Source organism: Equus quagga, chromosome 15 (genome assembly GCF_021613505.1).
Source record: "Equus quagga isolate Etosha38 chromosome 15, UCLA_HA_Equagga_1.0, whole genome shotgun sequence".
Taxonomy (NCBI): domain Eukaryota; kingdom Metazoa; phylum Chordata; class Mammalia; order Perissodactyla; family Equidae; genus Equus; species Equus quagga.
The window spans coordinates 15,473,025-15,485,191 of NC_060281.1; the positions used below are offsets into that span (position 1 = coordinate 15,473,025).

Here is a 12,167-nt window from a genome sequence, read left to right on the forward strand (position 1 = left end):
ATGAATATCCATGTAGGCTACTTAATTCCAATTTTGAGCATTTTAATTGAAAATATCCAATACTTTACCATTGTAAACTTAGAAACTGCTCACAACACATGTTGGATCCATTCATATGTTGCAGAAAATGGATACTATTCCTACACATCCCTTAATTTATCTACTTCTATTGATGACTATTTGTGTTGTATATGTTTGCTATGACTGCAGTTTCTAATTCTTTAATTCTTCTCTCATATTGTCTAATAAGAAGATGAGATGATATAAATAACCAAAAAGACAAAGAATTTATAAAGACTGTCTCCTAATTTCTAGATGTTTATGGTCTATTTAATCTTATGTAAAATAAGGTAATAGGAATTAGTGAACTCAATTCTTGCTTGACATTTATTGGTCTGCAAATGTCCAGCTATGGGCAGAGGGATTAAAGAAAATTACATGTTTTCACAATATTTTATGAAATAAAAGTTGAAAATAGCACCTAAAATAATATATATTACTTAGATCCAAAGTAAAGGAAAATGTTACTCTGTAGTTGAAACCACTCTTCTAAAACAGATGTCTCAGCAGAACTTTGACAAATATGGAAGTACTTCTCTTACTTCCCCCAAGTTCTTCTAACATTTACTTCTGTAAAAACAAATTCTTAGCATCAATTTGAATGCATTGACTCCCAAACACTTCAACAGATTGATGGGAGCTCCCAAGAAAATGGAAAATTGAGTTTGGAATGTTAATGGTGGCACTGCTGTGGGTGGTACGGGTGAACAGTTGTACAATCATTCCTGGGGGAAAGAGGACAAGACGAAGGATTTCTCTGAATTAGGGGGTGAAAGTGTTAGAATATGCACAATGAAACCACAACCATGTAATTTGGAGGTAGAGAATATGAAGGTGTCTTCTCCTGAGTAATTTGCATTTGGGGGTAACAGTGTCACTCAGAGGTATCACATAGGTATGCATATTGGGAAATCCGTATGATCCTGCCAGCTAGAATGATATTATGCTTTGGGAATACCTGGGGGACATTACCTAACTTATAGCACTGTATATTTTTCTTGATCCATCACATGTCTTTCTATTTCTCCTGAGATTATATTTAGGATCAAACCAACTAACTCCATGTACTGTCAGTTCCTTTTGGAGAAACTGAAATACGACTGATGAATGCATCTCTCAGCCAAGAAACTGTTTGGAAGAAGGAAAGAACACAAGCAAAATAGGTACAAAGACCCCCCAGGAGATAAACCATGCAAAAAGCCCAAGTGCAAAATTCCACTACCAAGTTTTCAGGAGCTTGCACAGCACAAAGTTCCTCCCCAAATTTTAAGTCCAAATTTGATACCTGCCTTATAATTTTCTTTCTCTAACTCTTGGTCTTAATTCTCTTTCCCTTTTAGCTCCTTGTGTTGCCATTTCCCTTCTCCTGTTGCTACCACATTTTGTTTTCCTTCTCTTTGGGGCAAGATGAGAGAATCATCTAGTACTCTCAGAAGAGCGATGTATGAATATATCCTAAACCCAAACAGTGACAGCTACGAGCAGCACAAACCACACAGAAGAGACTAAAGTGTCTTGGGCAAGCCTGTTGGGTGGCAGGTGTCCCACATAAACCTTTAAATTTGTAAACAAACAAAACACAACAAAACAAAAAAACCCAAACCTATGTGACATTAAAGTTGGTACAATGAATATTTAGTTTTGGTTTCATGCAATTCGAACCAATTTAAATTTTTTAGCTAACATGTAGTAAAGTCATTTTTTCATCAGTTTCCAAGAAGCAACGTCTTTAAAAATATCTACCATATACTCTCTCTTTAAAAGTTTTCCCCAAATAAACTAATTTCTAAATGATAATTTAACCATATGGGACTATTAGTTCTAAAATATGAATAGAGAGTTAGGAAATTAGATAAGATTATTAATGGTCTCCTTGTAGCAATAACTTATTTTAATAAAGAGAAGAGAGCAAGAATTAGCTACCACCTGAAAGATTTTTCTCTAAAAATTTGAACATGACATGCAGCAGCACTTAACAGTTCTGCTGGGTTTTCACACAATAAATGCAGTCCTTCCATTAATTATCAAAGACCTTTCAAGTCGAGAGAATTTGAAGTCATCTTATGCAAGCTTCCCCTTTCCTACATCATTCCCATTACTATTTTAATTCACATTTTAATTGGACTTTCTACAATTTTCAGAAGGTTTCACATACATTATACCTTTTCTTTTTGACAATATCACCACAGGGGGTGGGGCACTACAGGGATTATTTGCTTAATTATACACAAGAAATGATGGGGGCATTGATGGCGATCTTTGGTCCCAGAGGTCTCCCCGTTACCTCTCAAGCATCTGGGTCCTCATCTTTTGTCACATTCCCCAAACACTCATAGTGTTTTAAGATCTTTATCCTCATTTATTAAGGCACAGTGAGTGGCTTAGACCAAATTACACAGCAACCAATGGCATATATGCCTGGAATTTACATCTTCTAAATATGCTTTTCTCCTAGGAATTCCTGCTTATTCTTAGGAGATTTTCTAAGACTTTTCATCAGTGTCAGTGACAGCCCCATCACTTATCAAGGGCAGTTGGTAAACCTTGCTATGGGCACAAGACGGTGTATGTGGGGGGGAGTTGTGGAGGGTCCTTCTTTAATACATCTTGTGATGCTCCCTTGTTTGAGAGAACTGATATTTTCTAGACTGTTTCCCTCATTCAAAGAAAATGGAAAAACTGAGAATGAAGGCATATAGAGGCTTCCCCATTCTGCTTACTTGGTCGCTAGGATCATCTTTTTTCTTGCTGTCTGTTCTTTCTGTTCCATATGTTGTCTGGCAAGATGTTCGCCTACTGCTTTGGCTGGAAACTCTGTTTCACAAGTGTAGCCAAAATCCCGAGCCAAGTGTAAAGCTTCCCCTGTTGGCAGACAATAAAAGTCAGTTCGTTACGAATGTCCAAACTCAATAAGAATACCCTTATTCTTCTCAAGCCTCATTCCTGGTTGTGGTCAGATGAACCATTTTTCCTAATCATTCTAAACAACCCAAGAGAAAGGACTTTGGAGGTGAGGTGGGTGGGATGAGGAGAAACTGAGAAACAGAAGCTGCTTACCAGAAGCTACTTATATCACACCTATATAAGCATTGTCTATAATCTGTACATGTTTATTGACATTACGTTGATATTATATATAATGCAAGCTATTGTATTACAAGTATCAAGTGAATGTTAGAGATAAAATGTTTTACATAAGTTCAAAAAGAGAGAAGGTGGTAATCATGGAGAGGTGATCAGGCAGGGGTATGTGGAAAATTGAGGGGAAAACCCAGAACAATTCTCTAGGAATTTTGATTCCCCTCGAGGCTCTGGCCACTAGACCAGACTGACATCTGAGGTCCTACACGTTAATGCCCTGGGGAAAATGTTTCATGGGCATGTCATTTTCTTGCTGCTCACCCTACAACCTGTTCTCAATATATCCGAAATATTCACATATCTTTTCCATGAGACCTATTAAAATATCAGCAAAGGGTCTTAATTATTCAAAGGAGTTGGAACACTTTGAAAAGGGAGATAAATGAATTGTATCAATTTCATAAGATTACATGGCTAAAGAGAGTATATTGCATGATGGTAGTCCTAGCATCATTAGGCTCTATGGTAGGCTTCAGGACCTTTTAGCACGATGAACAATGCTTTTGTTGTACATAACTTTTATTCGTTCGCAAAATCTTAAACCTGAGTAAATTTTTAAGAAATGGGGTAAATATGGCTTATTGGCAAAGTAAGATTTGGCAATGGACTTCAGTCTGGAAAACAACGGCCAGTATTTTTAAAGCTCAATCAAGCCAAATTATACTTGACCATTAAAACTTTAAAAAAGCAAGATTTCACTCCATTTACATTGAGCACAGACTTTGTTCAAGGCTCAGGGCTCAGTAGGAGTAACAGGGAGTCTAAAAGGACACCAAAGATGGTCCCTGTTTCTAGGAAGATGACACTCATACCAATAACAGTAGCAACAACAACAACAAACACAAAAAAGCCTCAGCAGCACTTTATAATTTATATCACACCTGTATGAGCATTATCTATAATCTGTACACATTTATTGATATTACGTTGATATTATATATAATGCAAGCTATTGTATTACAAGTATCAAATGAGTATTAGAGACAAAATGTTTTACATAAGTTCAAAAAGAAGACAAGGTGGTAATCAGGGAGAGGTGATCCAACAGCCACATGGTCAATCAAATTTTGCCATGAAGAAATGAGAAAATAGGCTTGATGACCAAATCACATGACCCTTGCTTGGTGGGTGGACAAAGTAACAGTCTAAGAAGTGATGGATTTGATCCTGCTTTATACTCATAGAATAACAGAGTAGTGGATGAATTAATACCAGAAAGAAATAAAAATGATTAATATTACTATAGAGAAGAAGGAAAAGTTTATAGGTATACAAAATAAATATATAAAATAGGCTAGTTAGTATCAACGAAAGTTTCCTTAGTAAAGATATTATTTTTTCTCTAGAAAAAAGAAATCTTAATCTTTCAAATTAGGAAAGATATTTATAAAGATTGACAAAGAAAATTGTTAACAATCAAAACCAGGAAAACATTTTAGGATGGTATAGAACTGAGAAAATAGAATCCTGCAAGTAATTTTCCCTTTAATTATTCTTGGATACCTTGCCTTTCCTACAGCTAAAAATCCTAAGGAAAAAAATGTAAATAAATTCCTAAGGATTTTTTCCAAACATTCTAATTATAAAAATTTCGAACATATAGCAAAGTCGAAAGACTTAGACAGTAAACACCATATGCCCACTCTTAATGTTATACTAAATTTGTTTCATCACATATCTATTCAACTTTCTTTACCTCTACTCATCCATCAATCTATGTTAATTTTGCTTCATTTCACAGTAAATTGTAAACCTCAGTATCTCCCTAAAAACTTCAGCACGTAAATAATTAAATAGAGTTCAATATTTGTTTATAGTTTTTTTCCTAAAAGCTTTTATCTCAAAACTTTTCCCTGATATATATTAAGAAGAAGAAGGAATAAGACTAAGAAGTGTTTAATGATGGCTTATTTGTACGATTTATGCCAACTGAGTAAATTGGAACTGGTGAGATACCTACCCTTGTATACTTGACAGAAAAGCACATTTATACACTGAAAGGCTCCACCATGACTAATATGCAGATATTAGTTAAAATCTTGATTTTAAGCTTCAACATGTACAAATATTAACCAAGCATTCAAATGAGACTTTTGCATTTATGCAAGTGTATTTAATTTTTATATTACCAAGAGATACAATGTTGTCATTCATTTTTTCATCCATTCCCTGAGTCTTTAACAACTCTTTTCATCCCCACCAAGTGAGAAGTCCTGTTCCAGGCCTTGGAAGAGTCTAATTTAATATAAAAATATTACAATGAAGTAAAGATATTAAATCAGATAACGTTTTGTGAACGATCTGATCATGATTTTCCCCCCTCTCTCTTTTTAAGCAGCAGTCTTTAGTTAAGATTTTTATGTATCTGTGGTAGAAAACACCATTGTTTTCCCTCTATTTTAAATAGGAAGATGACATAACTAAATGGAAAGGGTCTTTATATTGACCAGTCTGGGTAGTTGTTGGAGATCACATTGCGGCAATGTACAAACAATATTTTCAAAGTGCTTATTACCAGCAATTTATCACCCTAACCAATTAGGAAAGAAAATGTGTGCAAATTTGGTAGAAGAAATGGAACAAAGATTTTTTTAAAAGGACATTGTAATGCCCTATAGGATCATCACTTTTGCTAGAAAAATGAAAGAAGGAAGATAATTCAAGAAACTTCAAATTTGAGGTAAAAAGTCTTAAAGCTTGACCCATCAAATAACGGCCACAGCTCCTGACCAGAGGCTAAACTCATGTGACCTTAGGACTCACAAGTATCTTGCAACTAACAAAATAACACATTCATAGTGTCATCTTTGTATAGCAAGTCATGTGTATTGATATATCTGCATTTTGCAACATTCACACAGAAATAGATATTTAAATAACATTTTAACAGAGACTATTATATATATTTTTTCCTCTACTGTTTGTGCAATAGTGGGAGAAGTGAAGCAGAGCAAACAGGAGGATGGCAGCATGCCTCTTAAGTTTTGTGTTAAAACCTGATTCTTGAGGATCTGGCCCATTTTATGCAAAGCTCTCACCGTGTGGTAGTTTTAAAAACAGTTTGAATGGAACAGCTGCTATTTACATTTACACTGACAGCCAGATCTTTCCTTCCCTTAGTTCTGTTTACTGCTTTCTCCTGCTTGCGATGTAACATTGTTACTGGATGTATAGCGATGCTACATCAAAAGAAGTGGCAAGTGAAGACACTCTGATATGTAGCTAAAATGTGTATATCATGCCACAAAAGCTTTGTGTGTGAGGACTCAAGAATGAATAAACAAATGGATCCATGAGTTAAAATGCACACGATATTCAGGAACGGTGACAAATCTATAGTTAAGTCCTGTACCCCATATATCTTAGAGTCAACAGATTTAAGAAAAATAGAAATTTTAGGATCAGAAAAGCACATGGCTGAGACTCTAGGAGATTTGACTGATTTGTGAAAATAAAGATCTAGAGTTTTTCTGTCTCTGTGGTGGTACAAAATGCCACATGAACAACAAGCAGGTGCAGTAAGCTGTGGTGAAAAGAGGCATCCATGAAGGGCTGAAAACATTTTCCCTTCTGTTCCCATGCGGCAAAAATGGCTGCTGTCACCTCATTTCCCTGCGAGATGAGGTAGGATGGTCTAGTTCTTTTCTTTTTTTTTCAGAATGGGTTTAACCTAGTCCTTTATTTCAATGTATTGTGCCGCTTGACAAACCGGTCTCCCCCGACAGCTGAAGCAACACATGAACCTTGGCATGTACATCCATTTCATGTCATGTCACTTTAAGAATTAATATTTTAGAGGTATGCTACATGGATATTTTGGGGGGTTGAGTTAGCGCTTGGATAGGAGTATTCTTGAGTGCAGTGTTGTTAGGCTGTATACACCAAGCAATGCCACCCTTCTTTCCAAAAGAGTGGAAAACACTGAGGGATATTCATTTTTCCAACAGCAACAGAGGAGTTGATGACTCATATTGCCTATCTCTCTCAAAAAGCCGGCACAAGTAAATCACAGAATACAGGAAGAACATAAAAAGAGAATTTGGTTTCAGGGCATTCATTTTTCACACTCAAAAGCAAAAAGTGAAAAACAGGGGAAAATATTAGGAAAAATTTAAATGGCAATCATTGATGTAGCCAAGAAACAGGAATTTAATGAAAAAATATTCTCTGAAGAAAGTTGATTGCTAATTTTACTAAGATTCCGGGTTCCCACATTGTTTACAAGAAGTAGATCTAAGTGCATTTTTTTTTTAAAGATTTTATTTTTTCCTTTTTCTCCCCAAAGCCCCCCAGTACATAGTTGTATATTCTTCGTTGTGGGTCCTTCTAGTTGTGGCATGCGGGACGCTGCCTCAGCGTGGTTTGATGAGCAGTGCCATGTCCGCGCCCAGGATTCGAACCAACGAAACACTGGGCCGCCTGCAGCGGAGCGCGCGAACTTAACCACTCGGCCACGGGGCCAGCCCCTCTAAGTGCATTTTTAAATAGAAATAAATACAGCTGATTTTCAACCTTTTATATGCTCATTGAAGATTTTTCCTTCTTTGAAATTATTGTATTTTAGGGAAAAAATATATTTTAGACATCTAAAAATCAATATCTGGTATACTAATTTGTACTAAAGGGTACTTCTACATTGTTATTCACTAGATAGTTCTTACCAACTGTCACCGTAACAATATTGCCTTAAAAACAATTCAGATTTAAGTTAGTATTGCGATACCCAATGTTATTAAATAAAAGCAACAATTCACATGTGCTAAATTAGTCACATATCTATGTATGATTGCAGTCTTAGCTACATGTATGGGGAAACAGCACATTTAAATCTATCTCTGGGATTATTCTAAGAAATACTGATTAGAAAACAAATTTGAGAATATTTTCAAACCTGGATAAGATATTACATTAAATAAATTGTTTTATAATATCAAAGTGCAGTAAACCCTAGAGCTAGAAGGACAAAGTTAATATATTTGTTACAGGTTTCCCAAACTATTCTGAAAGGAGAGTACTGTACAACACTATATATCATACAATCTATGATATGTGCCTTATAATGTGTAGTTCCCTGGTTTAATGATGATTTCTTTAAACACCAATACTTTTTGTTAAAGCAATAGTTTTTTTCCCCATTCCATAGCCTACTTGGCACAGCACCTGATTCATAATTGGTACTCAATAAACATTTGTTAAATAAGAACATTTTCAAAAGTTTTATTGGTTAATCATAGCAATAGTCTTGGGAGGCACTCCTTTGAAAGAATATAGTGAAAAACTAGAGCAAAGGAGAATTGCTAGAAAGAATGAAATATATAGGAAACCCATAAAAATAGCGTATATCATTATTTCACAGAGTCATTTAATAAAATAGACTATACTAGAAGGCAGTGTTTTCCTCACTTGCTACTCCCATAACCTGGGAATTTGGTTAAAAAAAAAGTCTGGGTTTCTCCTTATATTGATTAATCTTTGGAGCCAGAACATCATCATTTTTTGAAAGCTCCTGAAGTAATCTCAGGTTAGGATTAGAAACGCTGTCCTAAGATGAAGGGAAAGCATTATGTAAGAATTAACTACATATCTTCCCCAAATACAAGGATTGTGTGCCTTATACAAAGGGAAGGCAGTCACTACAGAGTTAACATTAAACTGTAAAGACCTCTATCTGGGCTCTTGCATGATGAGTTCTGCCTCATCTGGCTGATATGGTATGAACTCTAGAAACAAAAAAGGAAATGTGGTGGTAGAAGTAGAGATACTATGATTGGAGAAGCAAAGGCTATTGAAAAAGTATATTCGTGTAGGATGATTTAGTATAAGTTGAAGTTTGCTTTTCACAGTAGTAAGGAAAAGAAGGATTATCAAAGAAGGTGTTGGCACAACTGGGTGGCCATCTGGAAAAAAAAATCAAATTGGATCTATCCTATACATCCAACAATGAAACAAAGTCCAGGTGGATCGATGATTTAAACACAAAAAAATAGAACCCACAAAGCAATTAGAAGATAATATAGGAGAATTCTTTTATAATCTTGGAAGAAAAAAATGTCTTTTAAAGTATTATAATAAAAACTAAAAGCCGTGAAACAAATTATGTGAGAAATATGATTATATTAATAATAAAAAGTTCTGTATGAAATAGACCTGAACAAATAAGCAAAAACAAAAAACTCATAAGAGCAAACAGGCAAACCAAAGCCAGAGGTGGGGGTGTTTTGCCAACTCATGCAAAGACATTCGGCCAATTTTCCTGATATATAATGAGTTCTTACAAATCAATGAGAAAAATATTTTAAAAATTCCATAAGGACAAAGTAAATGGACAGAAAAACTCATAAAATTCTCCCAAGAATGTACTGAACCTTCTCTATAACAGAGGTAGCTTTTAAAAAAAAAAAATCATATTAGCAAAGATCAAAAACTTGACAGCATCCTGCTTGGGTTAGAGTACAGGGAAGCACTATCATATCAATGCTTCTCATTCGCATTGCTGATGGGATTATAAATTTACAACCAATATGGAGAACAATCTTCCGATAATCTGCTAAAATTACAAACACAAATCTTTGACCCTGCAACACGTTGCTAGGAGTTTATTGAATGGACGTACTTGCATATCTGCAGAATTCATTATGTGAGGTTTCTCATTGTAGCACTATTTGTGATAGCCAAAGACTGAAAATAACTATATGATAGTCAGTAGGGGTGTGGTTAAATAAATTGTGACGTGCTCTCACAATAGAATACCGTGAGTCCATTTCAAAGAACGGACAATGTGTAAACACCAAAAAACTCCCACTAACATAAGGTGTGAAAAAAAACCCACATGAAAATAGTGTGCATAGAATACTAGAATTTCTTTTAAAAATAAAAAGGAAACCTGCATGCACACATATATCCTTGGAGGGAAATAGAGAAATCAATAACATTTGCTTTCCTCCAGGAGAGGAACTGAACGACGGGAATAAAGAGAAAAAGAGGTATTTCACTACATACTCTTGTAACTTTTGAATTTTTTACCTTTTGTATAAATTATCTATTTACAATTATACTAATTCAAAGCAAAATTACTCTCTGATCCCATTCTTAGAAAAATTTAATTCTATGCTCAAATATTTGTTGTACGTTAAAACATGGGCAATTCCAAAACTTCCATTGCTACTCGGTAAGAGTTAGACATCAATAGGAATAACCACAGTCTAAAATTTTATTAGCATACCTGTGAATTTTGATAAATGTAAATAATGGAAAAAAGTAGAAACTGAGTGTTTGAAAAGTACATTGGTTGAGGCATAAAGTTTGAAAGAGACAATAAGATAAAAAAGAAAAGAAAATCACCAGGAAAGCAATTCAGAGACATGCTTTTAGGTGAGCATCCTGATTTACATGAGTGAGTAAGGAGCTGGACCAAAGGGAAAGGGCAGGACTGAGCCAAAAGGCTTGGATACATTTGCCTTTTGGTGCCACAGTCACCAAGAGCAGGAGCAGAAATAAGGACACCCCAAGCACGTAGTCAGACACAAAGGCATATGTGTAGTAGCCTGTTTCCTCTGCCTCTACATGTAAAGACCTTTCTCTTGTAAAAATGAATGAAATCATAAGGTGCAGGTCAGGGGAGTAATACTAGGAAGTAAGCAAATGATTTAAGAGGATGTCATCTGAGATGGTGTCCATTTGTCCATAATATTGTATGATACAATCTCTGGTTCACTGAGACCAAATATTGAAAAGTTTGATAAACACTTGCTCTTAGATATTCGACAACAATATCTAATTGTCCTCTAATTACCAGTTATGAAGGCAAAGTCTCTCAGAAACTATTCCATGACTTAGAATAAGAAATTTACAGATTAGACAATACCTATTGGTCTGGGAAAAAAGCCATTTTCCAAGAGTGACTTTAAAATGAATGGCTAAAATAGGCTCTACTAGCATTTACATTACTGAATCCAACTCCACTGGTAGCTCTGAAGAGCAAAGAGGCATTGTCAACGCCAGAGTGTTTGTGTGCAAAAGGGAACACCAGGGTCCCCGAGTGATTGGGCTTTTCCAGGTGATTGTCTGACTGAAGTGAGCACCAGTTTGAGTTATTATGACAAGAGGTCAACTTACTACCCTATTTATATCATGTACAGTTTTAGAAGAAACCTGGAAACCTTTATGCCAAAGGAAAAACCAATGAGGGAATGTGATGTCTGGAATGGCCAGTGGAGGAGTTATTTTGGGATGACGGTCCTTTCAGACCTGCAATTGTCATGAGTCCCTGGAGGCTAGGCTTAAGCTCCACATGTCCACAAAAACCCATTGTGCTACCAGGTGAAGACAATTAGAATATCAGCTTTGTCCTAAATCCCATAAGAAGAACAACTAATGATGAGGTTGCTCTATGCGCACATTATCACTAATACCTGGCAAAAGGATTTCGGTGTTTGAATCTGATGAGGCTCAAGCAGTGAACAATTTCTTCCTAAAGTAAAAAGCCACAGATAACCATATCCAGAAAACTGGATATACCCATGCTTGCTATATTTTATCTATAGGAAAGAATTTATTGCCAAGTCTGTTCTTTTCCCGTTTTTCCTGGAAATGCAATCATATAGGCTCAGGATTAAAGAAAAAGGGGAAATAGCACGAAGTGATAACCTTCCTTTATCCTACCTTTGCTTGGTTTGGCTGGAGTGGAAAGAAAAGTTTTGTATTGATAACTATTCCAGAAAAGAGGAACAAACCAAGATTTTATGTCATCCTAACTTTGGGGAAGTAAGCGGCAGCAGAGGATTCATTGATCAGGACTTTAAAAACTTGTGCTAGTGGATGCAAGAAAGCTGAACAAACTTGCCCAGGATTCCCAGCAGCAGGGGAGGTGCAATCCACAGTGAAAAATAGGCTGAAGCATTGATAACTTCTTGCTACCCCTCAGTCATACTTTAGTTAAATTCAGAAGTAGTTCAGCAATGCAACTG

The 12,167-nt window shown here is 35.7% G+C and overlaps 1 protein-coding gene across 1 annotated transcript in view; it reads right to left on the reverse strand.

Moving 5' to 3' along the window:
* Positions 1-12,167, reverse strand: part of TFAP2D (transcription factor AP-2 delta) — a 54,281-nt gene that overhangs the window by 20,455 nt on the left and 21,659 nt on the right. The window contains exon 6 of the mRNA XM_046638769.1: positions 2,781-2,922. Within this exon, the coding sequence (XP_046494725.1) occupies positions 2,781-2,922 (142 nt within the window). The remainder of the gene's footprint in view (positions 1-2,780; positions 2,923-12,167) is intronic.